The sequence below is a fragment of the Rasamsonia emersonii genome (genome assembly GCF_000968595.1).
Source record: "Rasamsonia emersonii CBS 393.64 chromosome Unknown ctg1118621760180, whole genome shotgun sequence".
Classification (NCBI taxonomy): domain Eukaryota; kingdom Fungi; phylum Ascomycota; class Eurotiomycetes; order Eurotiales; family Trichocomaceae; genus Rasamsonia; species Rasamsonia emersonii.
Genome location: NW_013563156.1, coordinates 34,728 through 59,401, shown reverse-complemented (window position 1 = coordinate 59,401; position 24,674 = coordinate 34,728). Strand labels below are relative to the sequence as shown.

At 50.7% G+C, this 24,674-nt stretch overlaps 7 protein-coding genes across 7 annotated transcripts; 3 read left to right on the top strand and 4 right to left on the bottom strand.

Annotated features, from left to right (window-relative positions):
• Nucleotides 1-88: 88 nt before the first annotated feature.
• On the bottom strand, nt 89-3,123 carry T310_4846 (uncharacterized protein; the record flags this gene model as incomplete). The annotated part of the gene is made up of 3 exons (XM_013472291.1): nt 89-2,260; nt 2,327-2,852; nt 2,906-3,123. The coding sequence occupies 3 exons, from the start codon at nt 3,121-3,123 to the stop codon at nt 89-91; spliced, it is 2,916 nt and encodes a 971-aa protein (XP_013327745.1).
• Nucleotides 3,124-4,490: 1,367 nt separating this feature from the next.
• On the bottom strand, nt 4,491-5,713 carry T310_4845 (uncharacterized protein; the record flags this gene model as incomplete). Its single annotated transcript, XM_013472290.1, has 3 exons — nt 4,491-4,961; nt 5,175-5,389; nt 5,443-5,713. The coding sequence occupies 3 exons, from the start codon at nt 5,711-5,713 to the stop codon at nt 4,491-4,493; spliced, it is 957 nt and encodes a 318-aa protein (XP_013327744.1).
• Nucleotides 5,714-5,974: 261 nt separating this feature from the next.
• On the bottom strand, nt 5,975-7,919 carry T310_4844 (DNA repair protein Rad7, protein; the record flags this gene model as incomplete). The annotated part of the gene is made up of 4 exons (XM_013472289.1): nt 5,975-7,002; nt 7,056-7,221; nt 7,255-7,785; nt 7,833-7,919. The coding sequence occupies 4 exons, from the start codon at nt 7,917-7,919 to the stop codon at nt 5,975-5,977; spliced, it is 1,812 nt and encodes a 603-aa protein (XP_013327743.1).
• Nucleotides 7,920-8,656: 737 nt separating this feature from the next.
• Nucleotides 8,657-12,236, top strand: T310_4843 (DNA excision repair protein Rad16; the record flags this gene model as incomplete). Its single annotated transcript, XM_013472288.1, has 11 exons — nt 8,657-8,711; nt 8,790-9,751; nt 9,804-10,133; nt 10,190-10,298; nt 10,366-10,440; nt 10,496-10,554; nt 10,608-10,828; nt 10,881-10,927; nt 10,977-11,103; nt 11,208-11,933; nt 11,981-12,236. 11 exons carry the CDS (start codon nt 8,657-8,659, stop codon nt 12,234-12,236), a joined length of 2,967 nt encoding a protein of 988 aa, XP_013327742.1.
• Nucleotides 12,237-13,698: 1,462 nt separating this feature from the next.
• Nucleotides 13,699-15,454, top strand: T310_4842 (C2 domain protein; the record flags this gene model as incomplete). Its single annotated transcript, XM_013472287.1, has 2 exons — nt 13,699-14,495; nt 14,557-15,454. The coding sequence occupies 2 exons, from the start codon at nt 13,699-13,701 to the stop codon at nt 15,452-15,454; spliced, it is 1,695 nt and encodes a 564-aa protein (XP_013327741.1).
• Nucleotides 15,455-17,057: 1,603 nt separating this feature from the next.
• On the top strand, nt 17,058-20,652 carry T310_4841 (ARF GTPase activator (Csx2); the record flags this gene model as incomplete). Its single annotated transcript, XM_013472286.1, has 4 exons — nt 17,058-17,121; nt 17,183-17,316; nt 17,399-19,212; nt 19,269-20,652. 4 exons carry the CDS (start codon nt 17,058-17,060, stop codon nt 20,650-20,652), a joined length of 3,396 nt encoding a protein of 1,131 aa, XP_013327740.1.
• Nucleotides 20,653-20,919: 267 nt separating this feature from the next.
• On the bottom strand, nt 20,920-21,620 carry T310_4840 (uncharacterized protein; the record flags this gene model as incomplete). Its single annotated transcript, XM_013472285.1, has 6 exons — nt 20,920-20,944; nt 21,040-21,148; nt 21,195-21,249; nt 21,383-21,427; nt 21,459-21,497; nt 21,555-21,620. The coding sequence occupies 6 exons, from the start codon at nt 21,618-21,620 to the stop codon at nt 20,920-20,922; spliced, it is 339 nt and encodes a 112-aa protein (XP_013327739.1).
• Nucleotides 21,621-24,674: the final 3,054 nt, after the last annotated feature.

The window sequence follows — 24,674 nt, the reverse complement described above, 5'->3', positions numbered from 1 at the left end:
CGCAGGAGAGTAGAATAAACAGAGAGCAGCCGTTCGACAAATGAACGAAAGTAAGATCGAGAAAGGCTGCATGTGCATAGTCTTTCAACTAATGAACCATGTGCAAAAGATCTCCCAGGGCCGGGGCGCTATTCTTCAATTTCCAACCGCTCTTTTTCTTTTCACGTTTCTTCATCATTTCAGCCCACCCTTCATCGTCGTCATCGTCGGACACGGCACCGGCATTGGTTTTGTTCGTGGTAGATTTTTGTCCTTGGGTGTCTGCAGGTGGGACGGTCACATTTGCCAGAGAAGTGGACTTGCGATCAGGAGGTTGTGTAGAAGGAGCGGCCATCGAGGAAGGCCTTTGGTTCTCGTCGTTCCATGGCTTCAGCGTCGAGGAAGTAAAAGTGGACGACCGAGGCATCGCATTGCGGTCTGGCCCAACCGTTGACACAGGACGGTATCGCGAAGCCAGTCCAACGTTGCTGCGCTCAGAAGGAGCTATGGACGGTGTATATCCTGGTGCCGCATGTGGCGAAGCAGGACGAGGACCGCCACCAGCGAAGATGGAGGCCGGTCGGTTGGTATTCCACCGAGACATGCCTGGATCGAGCATGCTAAAAGTACGCTGATGATCAATTTGAGGAGGACCCGAGGGCAAATTGAACGAGTTGGCGGAGGCCATGGATACTGGTCGCATATTCGGGCTGGCAGGCTGGGCGCCATATAGGAAATTATTATTCGGGTGGCCTTGAGGTCCGGCCGCCATGCCCTGCATCTGCATCATCTGCTGCATCATCTGTACTTGCGTCTGCATAATTTCCGCCATTTGCTGGGAGATTTGTAGCTGCGCCTGTTCTCCCGGCGACATGCCTTGCTGTGGAGGCATGGCACCTGACATGCCCCAGTGACCGGCTGGGCCCGTCTGCCCCATGTTCGTCATCGTGTATGGCCGGGGAATTGGCTGAGGGGAGGGGCTGGATTGAGGATTGGGACTCCCCCTCCTCATGGCTCGCGCTCGCTCTTCCGATGCAATCACCCCGACGAGACCGCCTGGGGGCAGAGATGAAGGCGGGCCTCCGTAAGCAGGAGCACCGCCTCCCATCGCCAGAGATTCTCTCCTTGACGGATTGACTAGACTGGCCCCAAAGTACGGATCTTTAGGCAAGTTCCGCGCAAAGGCAGGTAAACTGCTTCGATTCCCAGTCGGCTCTCCGTATACAGAGCCGGGGGAGGGGGAGGCCGCTCGTAGATTAGGAATCGAGCTTGCTGAGGCCAGACGTGTCGGAGGACGATTCTTGTTTGGGAACCCGTGCGCAGCCAAGATGCCCAGGGGAACATCTTCATCGTCGTCGCCATCACTGCTCTTACCGCTGTCACCAGATTTTGCGGTCGACAGTCCGATTGTGGACATGCGAGAGCTCAAATTAGGCGTGCTGCTGCCAGCTCTGTCGACCGGCGGACGAGTCTGCGTGTTGTTCAAGGGATTGGGGTTCTGCTCTCCAGTGATTTTCATCATCTGTTGACGGTAAACCGATAGGTGGGCTTCTTGCTTGCGACGTTGCCGTGCTGCTTCCCGATTTTTCTCAGCTTCGTCTTCGTCTTCCTCGTAATCACTGGCGCCATCCGAGCTCTCGCTGTCTGATTCCTTGTTCAGCTGTCTCGTGAGTTCCCGTTGCTGTCGGTAGCGTTCAAACTGGGCCGGTGTCATGACTTTGTTTTGGGTAACTGTAGTCGACGCGGCTTTTTCCTCATACTGGGTGGCGAGCCTGGCACTAGACAGAATTTCCTCATTGTCAAAGAGCGGGGTTTCTTCTTCCGCACGCGCTTGCGCAGTTTCCGAGGTAGTCGGCTGCGTATTTCTCCTGTGTAGAAGTACCGACTCCCGGACGATTTTGGCATCGACATCTTCGACTGGTGAGGAGAGCTGTTTACCAGCGTATACGCTGCCCCTTTTGAGTCCTTTATCCGTGGAGGGCTGCGCATTTCGGGCTCGCTGTGCTGTAGCCGTGACTGGTGTAGAATCCGATGGCATTGTATGTTGTCGGGTTTCGGTCGGTGATACAGAGGGAGGTTCCGACGAGGATTCACGGGGAATGGAGGTATCTTGTTCGTGATTGTTAGGATGATCCATCAATCCATCTTGCGACGTCCGGCTGTCCCACGAAGTAGGGGATGGCTCGACTTCCTGTGACCGATCGACCTTAATTGGCGAAAGATTGGGGTTTCGATCTTCCTTTGGAGGATCCGGAGGCGGTGCTTTCGATGAACCCTTGTCCTGTGTATTGTCAGCGTTTCAATGCCGGATAGCAAATTCAGAGGGCAAAATAGCTAGTGTCCGTACAAGATTAGTCTGGAGCTGAAGTTCACTCTTGCGTTTCCCGAAGCTCTCGAACATTCTGCTGAAGTTGTCGTCATCCCCTCTATCGAGCTTCAGATCTGAGTCCAGTAACCTTGGTGGTGTCGCCGTGCTCGCAGAACTCGCTGTCAGGGCCCGTTCTCTTGCTTGGGCAGAAGGTCCCTGAGGATGTTGCTGCTGTTGTTGCTGCTGTTTCTGCTGCTGGTGCTGGTGCTGGGGTTGCTGGTGCTGGGGTTGCTGTTGCTGTTGCTGTTGCTGCTGTGACTGTGGAGGCGTCGAGACTCTCCCTGCTTTGTTCCCAAAAGACAAAGTCCGGCCGGCTGCACGCAACGAAAAGAATGAGGATTCGGGCACGGGGGGCACCGAGAGGTCGTGAAAGTTCCTTGAATGATCATTCTGCACCGGAACGTCGGTCGATGAAGGAAGCGTCGAGGACGAACTGAAACGCGCTGACGATGAGCTGTCATACAACCCCGTCGTAGAGGCTGAATGGTGAGTTCCTCCACTGACCCTGAAGTTCAGTAAGCATCACCACTCAATCGGACCACACACACAAACACGCACCTGTTCTTCGGCAGCGGTCTTTCTATCCCGGCAAATATGTTGTCATCTTCAGTCGATGGACGAGACGTTTTCAGCACGTCACCGCTTTCGGAGGACTTGCTTCCCCCGTTCGGCCGTTCTAAGACACGGAAAGAGGGCTCAGGAGGGTTTTCGACTTCCTCGAGGGCATTGCCGGAGGACTTCCGTCGAGTGAAGCCCTTGGGAAGCTTGATCGGCATAGAGAAAGATTGGCCAGACGATGGATGCCGCCCCGCGTCAACGTATGTTGTCAACAGACCCTGCGACCGGTGGACGAGGACGCAAAAATGTCCTCAGGGCAAGCCGGGAGACAAAAAGAAGCGGTATGGGTTCGAGCTGGGCGGACCAGCTATGGGGGAGTGACTGGTTGGTCAACAGGGAGAAGAAGAGGAGAGAAGCCCGTGTCGGAAAGTGAGTGGAAGTAAGAGGTCAGGCCGGCATGAGAGAGTGGAAGAATGCGGTGAGAATGATGGTAGGTTCAGGCGGACCGAGATTGGCCTGCAAAGGGGCGTATGGAGCAGGAAAAGAAGTGGCCTGCCTCAGTCACACAGGGTAGGTTATTTTTGCTGTTTGTTTAAGTGGGAAGCAGATGGGTTCTTACAGGTCGGGTGTTAGTTGGGATGTCTGTTTCAGGATACCGTTTCCGGTCAGCCTCAAGGAACCTCACGTAGCCGAGAGGTCACCAGCAATGCACACCGGCCCGACTGGCGACAGCAGCGTCGCAACCGATCGCAGTCACAGTGAGGTACGGAGGACTAGATGGTTTAGTCAATCTGGCGTACGTCAACCGACTGCAGAATGTGCAGTTGCGTAGGAGCGCTCTCAGAGATCGACCACCCACCCAAATATAGAAGCGCCCGGTAACGAGAACGACAAAAAGCTGGGGGAGAACGACTGAGGGGAAAAGAGAGGAGAATTTGCAGGGTGACGTTTTTTTTTCCCGCTGGTTCGTTTCCCCCCCCCTTTTTTTCTTTGCTTCTCTTGCTTACTGCCGTCGTTAGAGTACCAGACAGGGGACCGATACGACTGAGACTAGCAGCCAGCGTGGGCTGCGTGGCTGGAGCACAGAGGCCGATCTTGGCTCGGTGACGGGCGCCTAGACCAGCTTGGAGTTCGCCGTGGGCAGCAGCCCTCAGGGGCCTGGAGTGGCTGAACACGCAGCGATTGCCGTGCTGAACAACTAACTAGCTAGCTACAAGAAAGTTCGCGCTTGCCAGGCCCACAGATACATTTGGAATAATGGCCTAGCGATCAACAAGGCTTAGAGGGCCGCGGAAAGCTAGGGACGGAGGGCAGACTACTGCCACAGTGGGCGATAGCAGTGAGACAGAGCGGTGCTATTGCGGTGGCATCGAAGAATGTCCTGGACTCGGCTTGAGCAGGCAGGAAGGCAATAATGAGGGCAGCGATCAATCTAGGCCGGGCTGCTCGCCTGGGAGCTTGGGCTCAGTGGTCGGCCGCCTGCAAGTCACTCTCCACCCGAGCCCTAGAGGCTAGGTACGGAGCGCCTAACCTAAACGCTGGTAGCAGCTGAGGCGCCACCGCGCTGGAACGGGCAGCGCTGAGGTTAGTACTGGTTACCTGGTCCGCGCAACATTGCCACCCTGGCTGGCTGGAATCCAAGCCTCATGGGTTCCCTGCGTGGCCACTTGTGGGCAATAATAGCAGGGCCCGGGTTCCTGACAGGGTCGGCCAGGGAACGTCCACGACTCGGCCCAAACTGCGGCTGAGAAGGCTCTACGAGCATCGAGCAGCCGGTGGACACGAGAGACGTCATAGGACGGGCCCAGCAATGATCGGCCGTGGCATTATGAGATGGGCGAAAGCGAGAAATCGAGAAATCAGCCGTGTCCGCGGACGGAGTTCCAGGGGAAGTGGAGGCCCGGAGGCATGCGGCCGTGCTATTGGCGGGCGATGACGAAGAGGGCTGCCAAGCCGGACTCTGGGCACTTAAGGTTCCGCATCCGCGAGCCTTCTTGACGATCCGCAAGATCGCTGCTTCGTGCGAGCCGGAAACAGGCTGATGAACGGTGCGTACCTGGTGCCTGAATAATTAGCAGATTTTCCACACAGTAATAATGCTAACCAACTTCTCTAGGATCAATCTTTGATCGATTCATATTCAAACACTCATTCAGAGTGTAGGCAATGGCCTGCACTCAGTGTGGCTTCGCGTCATAGACTAACTCGAAGAACAAATGATATGATATCATTTCTCCCGTGTTATCTTGCATCATAGTTTTGACCATACCATGCTACCGAGAATTATGAGCCGCTGAGTTCCACCAGCCACGGTGAGCCACCTCAATCGGGCCAAGAGATACGGCCGCGATCCAAATTCCAGTGACCCGGATCTCCTGGTATCAGTGGAGCCTTGTTGAGAGCGATCGCCAGGAGGCCTCCAGTGTGAGTGGCAGAGTTCGCTGGTTCGGCATTCACGGCATGCGATATGGATTCGATGCCGCCCTACGGTGGATTTTCTCACATTCTTCCCTCGGCTGTCACTGGGAGAAACACACATTCCATGTGCTTCATCGATCTTTCGACACAAACAAACTTGACATGTTGCCGTACCTCACTTATTAGGACCTGCTGTTTTCTTCTCAACGAGCGAAAAATTCTCGGGTCAAAAACATGGCCAACCAACTTCCACGTCTGAACATTCTTGTCGCATGCCATCCGCACCCGGGTGCCTGTTGCAGAAGTGCTTCTTCCATTTACCAAAGACCAACCTGAGATTATCGCAATCCCAGCCGAGTTCATCGCTGGTTCTCTTTTTATCTCAGCCATGCCAACAAGTACTGGGCTGAACTTGAACAGACACTTATCTCTCCGTTGGTTTATAGATCTGTGAAATTAATTTGGCATTATTAATTGACCCATGGTGTAAAAGCTAAAAATACAATTTGCATCTCATGCCGGTTATGTCCCATGGTCCACCCCATCCCGTAATATACCACCCTTACCATTTGTGCCGTACCTTTTTGGCAGATGACTTGAGATGGAAAGATCGTGACCGTCTATCGCTGTCGTGACGGGTATACTGATCAACTACGAAAGCTCTCCCTGGAAATCTCCCTCGACGATAATCGAGTCTTGCGCTCTCAGACCACCAATCAATGCGACCCCGACGGGAACACGCACGTCCCTGACTCGGAAGCAGGCGAATGCGACGAGCTTTTTGATCGCAGGGCAACACTTGAAGATCGACGTGACGAGATAATCGTCAATGGTCGTGTGAAAGGATATGTCGAGTTCCTTGAGTTGTGGATACGTCTGGTCCTTGTTGAAAACCTCTTCAAACGCCGCCCGCGAGATATGACGACACGAGCTGATGTTCAGCGTCTCAATCTTGGATCCCGAATGCTTCATCAAGGCCACAAATCCCTGTGATGCTAGCCCGACGGGTTCTGCTGGTCCGTCCGGATTGGCGTTATCGACATCTCTCGTCGAGGAGAGGTCGACAAACCTCAAAGGCGGGTTTGACCAGTCTGTGAACAAGTTCGCGTACCCCTTGTCCGTGCACACGGCGTTATCAGCCAGACGAAGCTTGGAAAGGTTCTGGCACTGACGATGGATAGTTTCCAGTAGTCTGTCGTCGGCATTATGAAAGCTTTGTAGAGAGAGTGTCTGCAGATTGGGCCCAAGCTTCTCAATCATCCCCACCACATTCTCACATTGCGTCTCTCGTAGGAACTCGAGCGATAAATGCTCCAGCTTGGGTAGGCGAGAAATCGCATCGAGTGACTTGTCACCGGGTTTCCAACATTCCTTTAGCTTTAGACGACGAAGATTCGTGCATTGTCTGCTCATCACATCAATGGTTTCATCGTCCAGCGAAGAATCGAGATTGGACAATTTCAAGCTCTCGAACTGTGCACCTAACTTGATGAAAAGTTGCCGCCAGCAAGTATCAGAAACAAGATTGGCCGCATCTAGTTGCAGATGCTTGACTTTGGGATTACGATCCATCATATATTCAATGACCTTATCTTTCATCTGACTGGCAAACCGTAGATTGACGTGCACTAACGATGGCATGAATGCGAAAATCTTCTCGTAGTCCTCGGTCTCGAGTTCTAAGATCTGTCAGCAGTGCACTTGAGGTGGCCTCCCAGGAGTCAAGACTCACTGGCGCAGTCGTAGATGTCAATAGAATCGAGGTCAGGACGGAGGAAGAGCTGAAGCGTCCTCGGAGTAATCACGCGCCTTTTTGACAAGATTTGACTAAGGCGATGGAGTAGCTGTGGCGGCAAGTCTCCAAACTCCTCCACATCATTGATGTTATCAGCTACTTTCTGCAGACCGTGTTAGCTTGTCGTTGGTATGACATGCCCATTGATCGATCTTCTTGCCTTTGTGCACATCTCAACAAGACTCTGAGCGCCCCGTTGAACAAGTCCGTCAAGCAGATTGCTTTGATTCTGGCGACGACCACTCTTTGGTCCGGTTTTCTTGGGCTTCGCCTTCTTCTCTTCATCGGCTATCTCTTTCGAGCACTTTGCACAAAGAAGACCACCGTTAGGCCCAGTTTTGCTGTAGGCAGTGACTGTAAATCGCTTGCTGCAAATCTCGCAGTTCTCCAGTTGGCCAGGTAGGGGTCGCGATTTCTGGTACATCATCCCTGCGATCGGATCATCGTCGTCGTCTGGTTCGCCAGCACGTCGAGCCTTACGACGAGCTAATTCCTTGCTCTGCTTGACTTTCGCTAAGGTGGCTGCCTCCTTTCGCTTGCGCTTGTTCTTCTCTTGCGTTTCGTTGGAATTGTTATCGTATTCTTCCTCTTCAAGTGCATTCTCTCTCCTTTCCCGCTCCGCCTGGCGCTCAGCTTCTCTAAGACGTCTTTCATAATCATTGCGAATCTGAGCAGCGGAGATGTTGTTGGACTAGAATTAATGGATATCAGCACCTTATTCAGATTCATGCGAATTAATTTGGTTTTGTCATAGCCCATATCACTAGAGAGGGCAGATAAGATATAGGTGACCGATTCCATGGAAATAACTCACAGCAAGGAAATCCGTAAGCGCAGAGTGTCTATGATAATACGGTTAGCTTATATTACAGCGACCATTGGAGAAAAAAACACCTACGGGCCTCTGATTTGATTGACTGTCTGTCGTCGGTTCGCCCTACCACTCGTTGTAAGCACAATCTAAGACACGGATATCCAACAATGCAAATAAACGGAGCACTCACATATTGAATATCTAACTGCAAACTTCCACTGAAGTGCAATGTTGAGTGGGACTATATCAAGGCCTCTGAAGGCGGTGCCCGAAGTCACAGGAACTCGCGGCAGTTTCGCGTTCCACTTTACGCGAGACTAGGCAGCCGCGGGGCCTTACTCATTGACTCGTGTTCCGAGAGGGTAATTTGTGGAAATTTTCAGTGGAGACTAAAGGCAAACGTTTATCTTGGAGGATATGAAATAACGGTCAGTTCATTGCAGTTTCCATGCCAAAGGGGAGAGAACAAAAAATCTCTTCTCTTTCACCTCAAGGGGCTCTCACCTGGTTGGTGACCGACCGGCCGCTGTTCCGATAAGCTGAGACTCTGTTATCGGCACGCTACAGTGGGTCAGTGGATAGGGGTTGGCTGTCGTCAGCCAACAAGCGTCAGCGAAGCAGACTGACTGACAGACAGACTTTCATCCATTTACTAATAAGACAAGTTGAATCTCTGGGCAGTGAGTAAATTCAGAAGTTTGCGCCAGGAGATTCACTTGTCACCATGGGAAGGCGAGCATCATCTACAAAGATGCCAGGGCCGTCTGGTCCAGAATCTGGTAAGGAGTTTCTTATTTTGAGCTAAGCCTTGTCACAGAGAATTGCAGACTGTAGGCAATTAACATCCATTATCTTAGGCGCTGTCCAGTCGAAGGGACCTTCATCGAACTCAACTCCTTTCACCACACGCAGTTCCACGAGACTCACCCGCGCCTCGTCAAATTTGGCCTCCGCAAACCGCGAATCTGTCGAAAAGGACACAATGAAGAAAGATGAAAACTATGAACTTGACGACAGGCCGACAGCTCCTTTGACTGCGGTGGAGGTTGCAATCCCGGTCAAAAAAGAATCTCCTTCCAATGGATCGTCTACCTCTCCGTCAGTCGAGATTACTTCGCGAGACGTCAGTCTTTACGGTACTCCAGCAACAAGTGTTGCCGCTACCCCTGTCGAATCGGACCGCAACCAGCCTAGAAAAAGAGTAAATGCCTCTGCTCGTCTTCAAGAACTCCGTGCGAGCACTTATTCGATGACTAGTTCTTCTACAGGACGGAAAAGGGGGGCCGCAGCTTTGTCCGCAGACGAGTCAACAACTGAGTCTTCAGATGCTGCTTTGGCGCGTGCGCTGCAGCTCGAAGAGTATGAAGGGACTGAAACAAAGCGCCAGAGACTCTCTTCTGGCGGCAGCAAACGTATCCTGGAGATTCAAGATTCTACCGACGACGATGATGCCATGCTGACGGAGCTCGATTCCTTGAGTGATGCAGAGGAGCCCATTAGGCAGCCATCACCCCATCGCGAGACCAGAAAATCAATTCAGCATAAGGGGATTGTTCCAGGTACTGATGAGTCTTCTCTATCAGACCTCGATTCCTCCAATGCTCGACTTGTGGATGACCTTGACGACTCAATGGATGAGGTCCTGTATGAAGACTCCTCCGATGAGAGCATCAGCGATTATGTGTCCTCTCCATCTGATGTTGACGGAGACCTTCCAATGCCACAAAGAGGCACTGGCAGTGCACGACGCGGTGCCAGACGTGTCCAGTCCTTAGCTCCCCCTCGTCGAGACCCTCTTCCCTATGGGATGAGCCGTCGTGTAAGAGATGATGTGGTCGAACTCTGGTTGATCTGCGCTAACTATAACCTAGGCTATAAGGGAGCGCAGAAAGCTCGAGAGACAGCATCCATCTATCGTAACCATGTGGGACGATTTGAAGAAACAACCTACCATCACGCCTGTGGCGGCAGAACAGCCTGCTGGAATCACCCGGAAGCTCAAGTCGTTCCAACTTGAAGGTTTGAACTGGATGATGCGGCAGGAGAAAACACAGTACAAAGGGGGATTATTGGGCGATGAGATGGGAATGGGGAAGACTATCCAAGCTGTTTCCTTACTTATGTCCGATTATCCTGTGGGCAAGCCATCATTAGTCGTCGTGCCTCCGGTGGCCCTGATGCAGTGGCAGTCCGAGATCAAGGTTCGTTCTATCTCGATATATATTTGTTTGGATTGAGCATATCTGACGTCTCACAGGAATATACGGATGGCAAACTTAAGGTCCTTGTATATCACAACTCGAATCCGAAAGTAAAGCGCCTGAAGAAGAAAGACCTCGAGGCTTACGATGTAATCATGATATCCTGTACGCCCCCTGCCACCTTGTGAAACCATGGCTTGAAATATTCCTAATTCTTTTTCTTCTTCTTCAGATTCGGGTCTCGAGTCAATGTATCGCAAGGAGCTCAAAGGTTGGAACCGCGATGATGGCATTGTCAAAGAAGATAGTAGGCACCCCGAGGCTCGCGCTATTTTATTTAACATCATTTGACATTTCCAAAGGTGTGATCCATTCGATCCATTTCCATCGCCTGATTCTTGATGAAGCGCATAACATTAAGGTATATCCCATAACCGCGCTGTGGATTGGACTTGATTGCTGACGTACAGTTAGCAACGCACAACAAGCGTCGCGCGTGCATGCTTCGCCTTGAAGGCCACCTACAAGTGGTGCCTGTCTGGTACACCGGTGCAAAATCGGATCGGAGAGTTCTTCTCCCTTTTACGCTTTCTCGAAGTTCGACCTTTTGCATGTTACTTCTGTAAGATGTGCCAGTGTCAGCAGCTCCATTGGTCCCAGGATAGGGAGAAGAGATGCACCCATTGCAAACACAGGTATGGTTTCTCTTGTGCATGCTGATCTGAATGGCTCTAACCTTCAGTATAGCGGATTTAGTCATGTCTCGATTTTCAACCAGGAGATCCTTAACCCTAGTAAGTTATGCGGCAATGACCGTACCGAACATTACCTAACATATCACAGTCACCGAAAGGAATAACCCTAATGCGCGCAAGGATGCTCTGGATAAGCTTCGCCTCATCACCGATAGAATCATGCTTAGACGGATGAAGAAAGATCACATCTCATCTATGGAGCTTCCACCAAAGCGGTAAGTCGTGAGCGGAGCTTAATGACTAAATCATCTTTACATTCAAATATTGATTTTTTTTATTTCGGCACGTTTAGCGTTGCCATCCATAATGAATTCTTCAGCGAGATCGAGCGTGACTTTTCCACCAGCATCATGACGAACTCCACTCGGCAATTCGATACATATGTTAGTCGAGGCGTCATGTTGAACAACTACGCCAATATTTTCGGTCTTATTATGCAGATGCGCCAGGTGGCAAATCACCCTGACTTGATCCTGAAGAAACATGCCGAAGGTGGTCAGAATGTACTTGTCTGCAGTATCTGTGATGAGCCCGCGGAGGAACCCATCCGATCTCGGTGTCATCATGAGTTTTGCCGCCAGTGCGCAAAGGATTACGTGCGATCATTTGATGCGGACACTGTTGTCGACTGCCCAAGATGCCACATTCCGCTGTCGATCGACTTTGAGCAGCCCGACATTGAACAAGAAGAGGAGGCTGTCAAGAAAAACTCGATCATCAATCGAATTCGAATGGAAGACTGGACATCTTCGACAAAGATTGAAATGCTCGTCTATGATCTATACAAACTCAGAAGCAAGAAGCAGACCCACAAATCCATCGTCTTCTCTCAGTTTACGTCCATGTTGCAGCTCGTCGAGTGGCGCCTGCGCCGAGCCGGGTTTAATACCGTCATGCTTGATGGTAGCATGACCCCGGCACAGCGCCAAAATTCTATCGAGCATTTTATGAAGAATGTGAATGTTGAGGTGTTCCTCGTCTCCCTCAAAGCAGGCGGTGTGGCTCTGAACTTAACGGAGGCATCCCGAGTCTTCATTGTCGACCCGTAAGTCCCCAAATTTGCATTTCCATTCCGGTATTGTTCCCTTATAGAGTTACTCACCGTTCTCCTTTCAGGTGGTGGAATCCTGCCGCAGAATGGCAAAGCGCCGATCGATGCCACCGCATTGGGCAACGGCGGCCTTGTGTGATTACTCGACTTGTTATTGAGGACTCTGTGGAGTCTCGTATAGTTCTGCTCCAGGAGAAGAAGGCGAACATGATCAAGGGCACAATCAACAAGGATCAGGGAGAAGCGTTGGAAAAACTGACTCCGGAGGACATGCAATTCTTGTTCCGTGGATCATAAGCAATAGGTGACCCTGGATCAAAACTGGGCATAGCCACTTTTCCCGGCAACTACCACGGTACGGGGGGATTTGAGTACGAGATTGGCTTGTACTGTCGTGTACTATATTGTATGGAAGTATATGGGAAACTGGGAGAAAAAAAATATACTGAGATGGCTGGAAATTGATTTGGAAGGGCGGTAGGGAACAGGAAGGTTCATTATTGACTTGGGCTTTTTCACGATGTACTTATGACAGTTTTAAAAATATATATATATATCGAATTCAGAACTGGTTTTAGATGATTTGTCTAACGTAATTCTGGGCTCCTGGCAAACCATGTCATCCAGATCTTATCTTCCAATTGTTTGCTCCACAATGCAGCTCCAAGGAAGGAGTCGAGAACATGTCAGCTGACATCGACTCGGATTCTCAGCTACACCTGACGTCATTTCTCGCGAGACCCTTCATCCAGCCCCGTCTTGCTAGACCAGAATAGAAAAAAAGACAAGATGAAGCCATGCAGTTTGACCGGCGCGGATAGGGGTCACGGAATTCTGTGTCTATGGGGGTGCAGCAATTCAAGCAATTACGCGCAACGCCAAGTGACAGAAGCTTGGCTGGAGCCAATTCTCGCGACCTCACACGATGACTCGGCCCGTTTACAGCGGGGGCCACGCTTGAGGCCTATCTGGCCCACTACTCACTAATAAGAACGATTGAGGCTGTAAGACTGCCCGCACTGCTCAGCCTCCAGGGAACTGTCCTTAAATAGTAATTTCTACATAGGGCTGTGGCGGGGCTTGGATCCAGCTCCTAGTTCTAGCCAGGATTACAAATTTACAATAATAGTACCTCTAGGCTACATTTGTTGTATCTATACAGATCTGTACTCCGTAGTCCGTACCTACTTATCCTTGCCCTAGGAGGGTTCTTAGTACTTGGTTAGATTTGCAGGATCATATAATGATGTTCCATCGTGTGCGTAACTACAAACCTGAGTTCATTGCCTGATTTGCTCCTTCGTTCAATGTGGAGGCAGCGAGGGCCTCCTAGTGGCCGGTGCGCCTGCAACCCCTGCGGACCGGGTCCGCTTAGGCCCGCCCCAATCGGAAGCAAATGCGTTACCTTGGTCTTGGCACAGAGAGGGCTGAGGCTTGTGGCTGGCACTCCTAAGTTCTGCATCTCCAGGATTATTATTATTTAATTACTGTTCAGAGTATAGATCTGTATGGAGTAAATGTTTTACTGGGCTGTGAGCAGATCCACGGACATGCTCCTGCAATCACCACCAACAACAAGGTTTAACCATATACACTCCACAGGCCTTCGACAGGGAGAGCCTGCTTGAGCCTAATCCAGCATATATATTCCATCTGTCGCAATTGGATTCAAATGAACAGAGGGTGTTCCCGACTAAGAATCTCGTTTGTTTAAGTTCCAATTTCCGAAGAATAACCGATCTCAGGCCATCAACGACCGATGGATACAGACATCCCATCACAAGATCAACCTCGGCACGTGGCCGAGAATGATGGCGCGAAGTTTGTCGACAAGACAGAAAAGGCGGATGATCAAGCGTTCGCGCTGAAGGCTGTCGCGAAAACCTCATCGTCAAAGAAAGATCCTCCCGGAGGATTTGATGCCACTCCTTTCCCGCGTGCTCCGCCAGGCTACACCCTCAAGTTCACGTTTCACCGCGCCGTCAACCTTCCTGTTTCAGATTTCAACTCGTTGTCTTCTGATCCCTTCATTCAGGCGCAATTGATTGTTGATCTTCCCCGGCGGCATAAGCAGGACCCCGACCTCACTTTCCGCACCGCAACGGCATGGAGGAATGTCAATCCCGTCTGGGATGCAGAATGGATTGTGGCCAACGTGCCTGCATCTGGATTCGATCTTAAATGTCGCGTCTATGACGAGGACCCGCTAGACCATGATGACCGGTTGGGGAATGTGCATGTCAAGGTGGACTCTATTCCAGATGGCTGGGAAGGTATTAAAGAGAAATCGTATCGCATCGAGAAGCGTGCTGGGAGTAAACGGGCCTACTTTATTAGGTCAATTTCTGCGGCCTGTTCTCGGGATCGCCAATTAGACGCCCATTTGATCGTCAGTGTCGAGTGTTTAGGCAGGACTCCCGGTGACAACGGCGCCCACATGTACACCGTTGGGCCGCTGTACTGGTTCAAGCATTTTTCGCCTCTAATCGGTAGGCTGACACACACCACGGACACTGCTGAAAACCAGGGTGCCAAGCGGGAAATCAAACGGTACAAGTACGTCTCCCACAAATTTATCACTTGTGCAGAAGAACCAGGCTTACAGTGCTGTCTTTAGCTTCCAAGCGGTTGAAATACAGCTGCAAGGACCAGTCCCCGAACGGCTTTACCACAGATATGTCGAGTTTAGACCTTTCGTGGCAGGGATGTTTACGGCCCACAGTCTGCGAGGGCGCATTCTCAATCGAGCTCTACACCATCAACATGCGCGTATCTACAATTTCGACAGAAGCACCCTCAACGGAAGTTTCTCTTCGCCTTCTATCGAATTTACCAAACGGTTCCTCGAGTTCGTTGATTATGGGAAAGGTGGCCGGATCTTCACCTATGTTCTCACCCTGGACGGGCAATTTCGATTCACGGAGACCGGAAGGGAATTCGGAATTGATCTGTTAAGCAAGCATACAATGCACAGCGATGTCTCGATCTATATCGCATATTCTGGTGAATTCTTCGTGCGTCCTTGCAAAAGGCACCATCATCGACACCAGCAATTGGAGTCGCCAGAATCCCAGGGGCCTGCAGAGAGTATCCTCACAGAGGAAGAAGAAGAAGAAGCGAAGCAGCAGTTGAATGATGATCCCAGCAATTTTGAACTATTTATCGACAATGCCAGCGGCACCTATCGCCCTAATGGTGACTGTCTACCCATCCTCCGAGACTTCTTGTCCACCAACTTCCCCGGTCTCAATATCACGACGCTTGACTGCCAGAAGGATGCAGAGCGGATGGAACGTCTGAAGGAAGAACGGCGACAGGAGAAATTACGAGACAGGGGCCATATCGTCTACATTCAGCAGAGCAATGATTCATCATCCTCGCTATCCAGCTCCGATGAGGAGGAGATGGATCGCCGTGCCGGAGTGCCCGGTAAGCAGAGAGGCGAACTGGTCCAGAACCTCCATGACATGAAGGACGTCAAAGGCAAGTTCCGGAACTGGCTGGAAGCAGAGTAGCCTTCTTCAGGCAACGACGCCAGTCCACACCATCTCTCCGCGTTGTGGGCTTCTATTTTTGCACTCTTTCGATTTTCGTTCGGTCGATCGGGAATCGGCCGGTCCTGGATATCGAGATCTGTCACCATTTATACCCACTCTTTTTTTCCCCCTTTGTTTTTTTTTACCACGTCCCTGTTCTTACTTTTATTCTTCCTTTTTTTTTTAATTCTTTTATTCCTGTAGTGTCTTGATCTCTGTAGCAACTAAATCTAATAATACCCACAGTAATCAAATTATTAATTATGTAGACTTATCGAAGAATGAAGACAGGGCGCTGCTTATAGTCATTTTACTTTCAGACATTTGAGCGCCGTATGAGAAGCTGCAGCATGAGTTGAGGATTATTTCAGTAACTCGTGAGTAAATGGAATTCGAAGGACTACTATTTCGTCAGCAAGTTTATGAGAGAGGTGGCGGTGATAGCAGAGGGGCTTAGCCCGCCACAGCACCAGACATTGGCTGGGACAATGGCATCTTGACGTACACGTGCCAATGCCAATCCGTCGCAGCGTTTCGTCTCCAACAATCTCCAGAGCGTTGTTGCCTGCTACCGCCTAGACGAGGCGCGCATGTCCAAGCCACAGAATATCATGTCATGTGCTCTAGTTCCTGCATGGTGCCTGGGAGAATTCAGCCAGCGCTGCGTTGCGATTGGCATGTTCTTCCTAGCAGGCCTTGGGGCCTTCGACTGTGCGGCTATTATTAGCTATTAGCTGCCTTCGTCAGGCGCCCCCATCCTGATCATTCACTAGCAGCAAGCATTACGGGCCCTCAAAGATTCGAGACAAAAAATAGCTCATTGCTGTATTACCTCCAGATGATAGGAATATCAGGCCTGTGAAGGCTGTTGGTCCCGTTTGTTTAGCACTGACCTCATTACTTGCGGTACTGCTGCCTTGTGGCAAGGGACAAGGGAAACGCTGAAACGGCTGCAGTAAAAACAAAACAGCGTTGCATCACTACTGTACCGGCGTGAATGGACGCCCTGGAACCGTAATTACCGCAGCAGACGACCTGGCGTTGACTCATGGGCGAGGCACTGGGATTGTCATCGAGGATCCGATTACTTGTCCGGACACTCGCATTGCTGCTTCTAAATTCTCCCCCACCCAGGCACGCCCACCCCACTCCACCAGGAGCCTCTCTTTATTATTGCCTCCAACAACCATCCCGTAGCGCTCCCGCCTCCAACTGTTCACCACACTAGCTCGCTCTCCGTGCTCCCATCACCGTTCCCCTGCTACCGCCAGCCGAATTCAGCGTCATGCATCTCCAGGCCAGCAGTGCTGTCTGACCTCCACCTCGAAACCGAATCCTCTTGGCGATAAGATACCGTTGCGCCCGGGCCTTCACGGTCGCTGATCGCATGTGCCAGCCACTGCCGGTCAGACGACGACTTCGATTCTCACCAGCTGAATGACCCATTAATCAATCAATCGTCCTCTGCAGTGCACACTGCTTGCCGCTCATCTTCACCGAGCGGTGCCATCCCTCTTTCCTTGTCCATGGTGACTCCAACTGGAACCTGTCGACATCGGTGACCTGATCTCAGTGTGTCGAAATGGGCAACGTGGGAAGCCGGATTGACGATTCGGGATCACTGTTCTTCAAGGATCAGAACAAATGTGAGTGTCCCCATGCGCCACATGTTGCAGAGGACAGCCCGTTGACAATGCTATCTATCAGTTACCATCTCGAACATCACGATTACAAATGCTCGCCGCCGGGTGCTCTTGAACGTAGCGCCAAACTCATTTCCCGCCACAAGATACATCGCCAAACGGGACGCTGGCGACGACAGGCCGGTCGAGTATGTCCAGGTACGTACGGATATCTCGAGATCGGTGAATAGTCCTTATGTTCCCGCTTGTTCTCAAATACTGATCTTTCCCCTCCCTGCAGGACCCGGACCCCCCCGCATCGGCACCCGTGCCTTCCTTCCTCCTGCGGCTGAATAATGAGGACGAGCTATGGTTTAATTTCACTTTTATTGTCAGACAGACACAGACCGGCAATGTGCTTAATTCGACTGTCAATGGCGTGTCGACGTCTTTGCCTGAAACCATCGACACCACGCTGACGGGGCTTACTTTTGCACATGCATCCAATGTCAAAGAACTGGATAACTTGATCACGAGGGAGTTCCATGCAAATCCGAATTTGCAGAATAATTCGAATGTACAGCTGATCGGCGACTACTCAACAAAGGGAAGCCCATCCATCCAGTTTGAATGGTCGTGGAAATGGAAGCCGCCCAAGGCGGCAGAGGACAGAGGCGGTGGTTGGCGAAACAGCTGCAGTTTCCTCGATTACGACCAGAGAGCAAATCGTCTAAATACTCTGATCAACGTATCTTTTTGGGTTCATAACGCGCTGCGACCTCTTCCAAGTCCCCAGATGTCCCCACAAAACTTGGATGTGGGTGTTTCTGCCCGCAACCGTATACCCTCCTCGCAGTCCGTCCTGTCCCATTCCAGCGATGCAGAAGGACCTGCAGGCTCCGCTGTTCGTCCCTCCAGTCCACCAGAGGGGACGGACAACGCGCCTCCACCGGCCACCGCCCCTCCAGTACCCGTGAAAGTCGACCTCCCCTATCGGCAAGGCGAAGATATGAGTGCAGTAGAAGACGGGCCCCTTTTCCGTGCCACAATGAAGGCGCTTGAGCAGAAGACTGGTAGCATGCGTATCAAGATCAAAAAGGTACTCAAGAAGGCCGAGGCCGCCCATCAAGCGCAAACGGCCTACAATGACGCCGTCTCAGCGTTCATCTCGGCTTTGGAAGATGCCTCGTCATCCAACGCCAACGCTATTCAGCCTGCCATGGAGCACTATTTTGAGAAGATTGCTCGCCAGATCCTCAATTATGAACAACAAAATGCGCACCACCTCCAGAAACTTATCATCGACCCCTTATACAAACTTTACAACAATGATATCAAGCAGGCGGAAGCAAAGAAGAAAGACTTTGAAGAGGAGAGCAGAGATTACTATGCATATGTCGGCCGATATCTCGGGCAACGCCAGGATTCTTTGAAGGAGAAAAAGCGCGCCGAGAGTGATTCCAAGTATCAGGCAAAACGGCGCAACTTCGAGCTCAAACGGTTCGATTACTCGTCCTTCATGCAGGATCTGCATGGCGGAAGGAAAGAGCAGGAGGTGCTCTCTCATCTCACCAAGTATGCCGAGAAACAGACGAGGGATTTTCTCGCCACAGCGAGGAAGGTCGAGGAAATGATTCCCCAATTGGAGGCTCTTATACGGGAAGTCGACCAGGCAGATAAAGAATTCCAATTCCAGAGGACGGAGAGAGAGGAGAAACGAAGGGCGCTGGAAAAGAGCACAAAAGCCTACGTCGAGCCCGACACTTTTTCCAATCCTACCGCAACGGGCACGGCGAACAGTGGCCAAGGCGCAGAATCTGAGCTGAGTCGGGCGGATAGTACAGGATCGCAGATACGCAGCGTCAACAGCAACACGTCTTCCATCTCGTCTCAAACGAATATGGCGTTCAGTCCTCCCGGTGGAGTCAACATGACAACCACTGCCAACCCGGCCAAGTTCAAAGGTATCCGTGACCTAGAGGAGCGGGATGGGTCATCTGTTGCCGGTTCTGATAAGCTGGCGGGTCCTCAGAGGAAAGAGGGACTACTATGGGCGCTATCTCGACCGGGATCTCACATCGATCCCAAAGGGATTAATAAGCAGGCGTGGCATAAGTAAGTTACCATGTAGAATGAGACAACGGTGACACGAACTGATCTGGATCTCGCAGATTTTGGATCGTTCTAGATCAGGGGAAACTCTCCGAATACAGCAACTGGAAACAGAAGCTGGATCTGCACATGGACCCTATCGACTTGCGAATGGCGTCTGTTCGAGAAGCCAGAAATGCCGAACGTCGGTTTTGCTTCGAGGTTATCACCCCTCAATTCAAGCGCATCTACCAGGCAACTTCCGAGGAGGACATGAGCAACTGGATCACGGCGATCAACAATGCGTTGCAGAGCGCGGTAGAAGGTCGCAATGCCCCGCCACCCGCAGTGCATAACGACAACACTCCGATGCGAGATATCGGGTCGGTCCTAACGGGAAAAAGCTCTTCCTACTCCGGTCAGCACTCTCATTCCACCTCATCAAACGCCAGCAGCGTGAATCGTCGGACGACAGTCGGTGCGCGGCCCATGTATAGCCGCGGTGAAAACAACAGTTTTGAGGAGAACCCGGCCAAGCTGCTGCAGATGATCCGCGATGCGGACCAGGGCAACAAATGGTGCGCTGACTGTGGATCGACGGTTAAAGTCGAGTGGGTTTCTATTAATCTGGGGATCGTGTTATGCATCGAGTGCAGTGGCATCCACCGGTCGCTAGGGACCCACATCTCCAAGGTGCGTTCCTTGACGCTGGATGTCAATTCATTCTCCAGCGATATCGTAGAGATCCTCCTTCAGATCGGCAACCGAGTCAGCAACATGGTGTGGGAGGCGACCCTGGATCAATCTCAGAAACCCCTACCGCAGTCGACGCGCGAGCAGAGACTGAAATTCATCACCGCCAAATACAGCGACCGGGCCTATGTACAACCGTTGTCTCCTACAAAGTCGCACTATACCACCCCCGATGAAACCCTCCTGGCGTCCATCAAGAAGAACGATATCCAGGGCGTCCTGTACGGGATCGCGTTGCGGGCGAATGTCAATGTGACGGATCGGTCTCGAAACACCCACGCCGTCTTTCTGGCTCTTGCTGCGGCCGACCCTGCCAGTCCTGGATCGACGGCCACAGGCTCCAATGGTCCCGCCAAAGTCATCCCGTTCCCCATTGCTGAACTTCTCGTCCAGAATGGAGCGGAGATCCCATCTCAGCCTCCGCCGATCCCGTTGTCGCCTGCCGCTCAGCTTTATTTGAGTCAACGAACGGCGGTCGTGTCGGGTGGCTATGCCACTCCGGCTGCATCATCGACGGGCAAGTCCTCGAACGACACTCTCACATCACTTCCTTCGATCCGAGGCAATTCGGGTACGGAGACATCGGGGACACACTCTGCAGCGCATGCTCTTGCTCCCTTGGACAACAAGGAGCGCGAGAAGCTTCAGAAGAGGGGCAGTGCTGGCGCGAGATTTGCTGGCAAAGTTGCGTCCCTTGGGGTTGATAGATAATATCAGGTGAAGTCTGGAAATGACTTGACGCTCTGAATTGGTTTTTATAATACTTTTACTATCTAATGACATGTTCTTCTGATCATGATGGTTCGATGGTTGGGATATTGGTTGGCAACATTAATTTAACGAATGGGATTGGGTCGGCCCTCTTTGTCGACTTCTGTTTTCTTTTCTTTTGTCGAATATGTGATCCGCCTTTTTTTTTGTTCCTTGTTCTCAGATTCATGTTAATTCTTTTTTTTTCACTCCCCTTTCCCATTCGACCTAAGCATTAATATTCTTCTCCTGTCTGTCAATGATCAGTATGGAGTTTCTTGTTTTTTCTTATATTTTATATCCTAGTGTCCAGTGTGTCACTTTCTATTACTCGACATTTTTTCTTACCTTTCACTGTGTTTATCATTAATACCACCCCCTACTTCCTTGTCGTTATTCTTTTGTTCTTTTTCCCCTTCCTCTTCATTGTCATTCATCTCCTGATTGATTCCCAAGTCTTTTTGGAACTCCTTGTTCCTTCTTGAAGTATTAAATACTCTAACCCTTCAGTTGGTTGGTCTGGTGCCTTTGGTGGTACACAGTGATATAAATAAATGCCTATATGTATGTAGGAGTATTATACGAATAAACAAGAAAGCAAGCAAACAAGCAAGCAAGAAACAGATAGACAGATGCGCCTCTTTTATTACCACTGTTGATTTTTTTTCCTCCTTTTCCAGTTACTACCTACTTTGTCTATATGACATAAGTTCAGTGCAAGTTTACTTGCTGTTTCCTGCTATGGTAATTAATTACAGTAAACCCACCTTGATGGGGAAGCACATCCACCGGTATACTTCGTATTTCTGGCAGAGGTGATATATATACGTCATGCTATATGCCTACAGGAAAAGGGCGCTCACGATAGCATTGATGTGGTGGGTGGATCTGGGCTGGTCTTCAAGAGAAACAAGCCTTTCCACAGACATTTTGGCGGTATTACGGAGTATAACTTGTGTCGGTCAGCATCCCATGTAGGAGGTCAGTACAGAGTAACCACAACTGCAATCTGCCTTCTGACAAACCAAATCTGGAACTTTCGGTGAGTTCAAGGATGCTGGCGCCACATACGTCCCGTGGCGCTGGAGCTGGCTCTTGATAAGCGGACAACGCGTTGGTCGATAGGGATGGTGGATCAACTGCGTCATTCCAGACTTATCCAGCCAACCTTCTTTATTTGTCCTAATATTCCAATGTTGGTTCATCCAAGATACCGCTGCGAAATAGGAAAACAATCAGGTCTCCTGCATGTTTCAGTTTTACGGCCATTGTGTTGTATGCGAACCTTAGAAACAGCTCTAGAGAAAAAGGACTGGAGAGCGAATATGCCCAGGGAATCGAGACACTCCTACTTCCAGGTTCTGCACAAGCTGGTATGTATGTAGTAAGAAACCGATCCAAACAGAATGATCCGCTTCTCTAGCTTTCTGTTGAATTCCCAATGCAAGACAAGCAGATTCAGGTCACTTATGCATCCATCCTCGAGTCAAGAAGGACGAGATTGTCAAGTTGAATGAGACTGGTACCACCAGGGGAAAGAGGAGAGAGACGGCAACTGACGTCATCGGCAAGGACGAGTTGAAGGTCCAATGATTGATTCATGAGGCTGCTTTAACGGCGCTAGAATTACGATCCATTTTTCCTCTTTATGGACGAGGAGACGTGTGGTCCACGTCAGTCAGGTACCTCGAGGGCATTTTGTGCTCGTTCGAGTCTACGTCAAATAACTGTTAACTTCGAGACGAATTCTGCATCGCATGATATCAGGATAGAGGAAGTCGTTGTCCTGTGGTTCTCCTTCAAGTTTTTACAGGGGAACGGAGAGAGCTAGTGATAGAGAAATCCGCAAAATTCTACCTTATAAAGGAAAATTCAATGCCAAAGGCTGAGATTTCCGTACGGCATAACAGCGGGAGTAAGGATCTTTCCGTCCTGACAATGCCCAATGCTATCTCTTGCTGCACACTTTCTTTCTTGTTTATTGCCTCTTTGGCGATTAAGTAGAATGCGTCTGGCGTAGAGATCGACGCTGGTGCCTCTCATAGGGCCAGCCACCTCGGTCTTTGCAACCCCTGGAATGCTAACATGGAGGTTAAGATCGCCCGTGATGGCATCGAGATAGAGCCCAGCGTCGGGAGGAAGTTGACTCAGTTTTTTCACGTTCAAGCGACGAGACGAAGAACACCATCCAGCGGGCAGCCACAAAGCTATCCAGCCCCATCCCAACGCCCGAAGTAAGAGATCTGGGTGATTCATGCAGCTTGGCGGACTGCAGACTCAGGCTGTAGAACAGAGAGCAGCTTCAGGAGTCAATCCGGATCTGATCGACCCCGCTTCGTGACCAAGCTCCTTCCTTGTTTTTCTCCCGTCTGATCACCAGGCAATGGAGCAGTATGTTTGCAACGAACCATGGGTCGCGAAGCCATGGGAGCGGATTGCTTCTTTTAAAAATAATTAAAAAAAATAAATAAACTTTTGCATCATTTGAAAATGGGTAAAATCTAGATTCATGGACGTCATATAGTAATTCTCTATCTATACGAAAACCGAGGGCAAGTCCGCCCCGACCTTCCATTTTGGGCAACAGAGTTTGCTCGATTTTTATTGCATTTTTTTTGTCAAGTTTAAGTGGAAGGACATACCCTTGGGTACATGGCGGTGATCAAATACAATAGATAGGAATTATGAGAATCGAATTAGAATTTAGTACGTTCCATATCTGCTGGACATGCTGGACATGCATAATGTGAATAGATCAATTGGGGTAAATGTAGTACAGGACGGTGCCACGCATGCCGCCACTTCTGCTCGTCTGCTTTTTGCGATAACGAGGTTCTTTACCTGTCATTTCCTTTCGTCTTTCCATTCATTTTTAAAGCACTTTTCCATATACACCAGCGGAGATGGATTCATCGCGCCCGATTGAATCTGAGACCAACCACATCCACAATAAAACCATCCGAGATCCAGTTGGTCTCTCTTAGTGGCTCTTCTATGGATGGGGCACGTGAACACTTGCCCGATTGCAAGACAATAATATTCCACGGATTCTCGGTGTCCTCAGGATAAAGGGTAGTGAAGTAAAACTCTTTGTGCTCTTCTTAAACCCAGATAAAACTCTATTTAGCTGCAAACGACAGTTCTGTCCTCCACGAGTATCCAATTCTCATCTAGTTCTCTTGCTAGAGATGGAGGGGGTGGCATGGATGGAATCGAGGCACCAATAACCGTCAGACTCGGCTAGGAATAAGGTGCATCCCGGCATGCGGTAGCGTTCGACCAGTCCGGCCAGGGGCCAATAGAAAGCCAGGCACAAGGAATTCACATGCAATAAGGCTAGGTGACACCGCAGAGTAACCGATTTCGTTCTCTGGGAGCTGTCTTCCGATGGTACCTATGTACGGAACGGCCTGTGATCAACATGACATCTGGGGTAGCGGTGCGGGGTTGCCAGTAAGTTTCACCAATAGGAATGCTGGACTCCCGGCATAAACTAATTTCTTTGTAGCACCCAGCCCTTTGTCCAGCACTAATCCATGCCCTACCAGGGAGATTAGATCGCTGCCCAGGTCGTGGCATCACCATGTTGAGCGCGTCCAGTCAGCATGCATAATGCAGCATGCCGGCGAACCTTAAGGCGGCCAGACGTTGTCGCTAAGCCTGTTCCGTCCGCGGTGTGCCCAGGCAGAACTGTGGGGTAAATCGGGCTCTAGAACCCATCTTCATGATCTACAGCAGAGCTTGCCTGCGCGATGCCGTCAGTCGCTCCTGCAGAGATCATGGACGATTATGGCCGGCAAGAAGGGAGCTTGGGACTGGAAGGAGCCCTGCCGTGACTCACCCCCTTCCATTGGCCGAGCCTCGCTGCCCCCTCCAGCTCTCTGTCCTCTCTGGTCTCCTGCCCCCTCTCACCATCTGCATTCTTTCTTTCTTTTCTTCCTTTCTTCCATTATTGTCGTTCAGCGTCCCCGAGGGTTTCATCA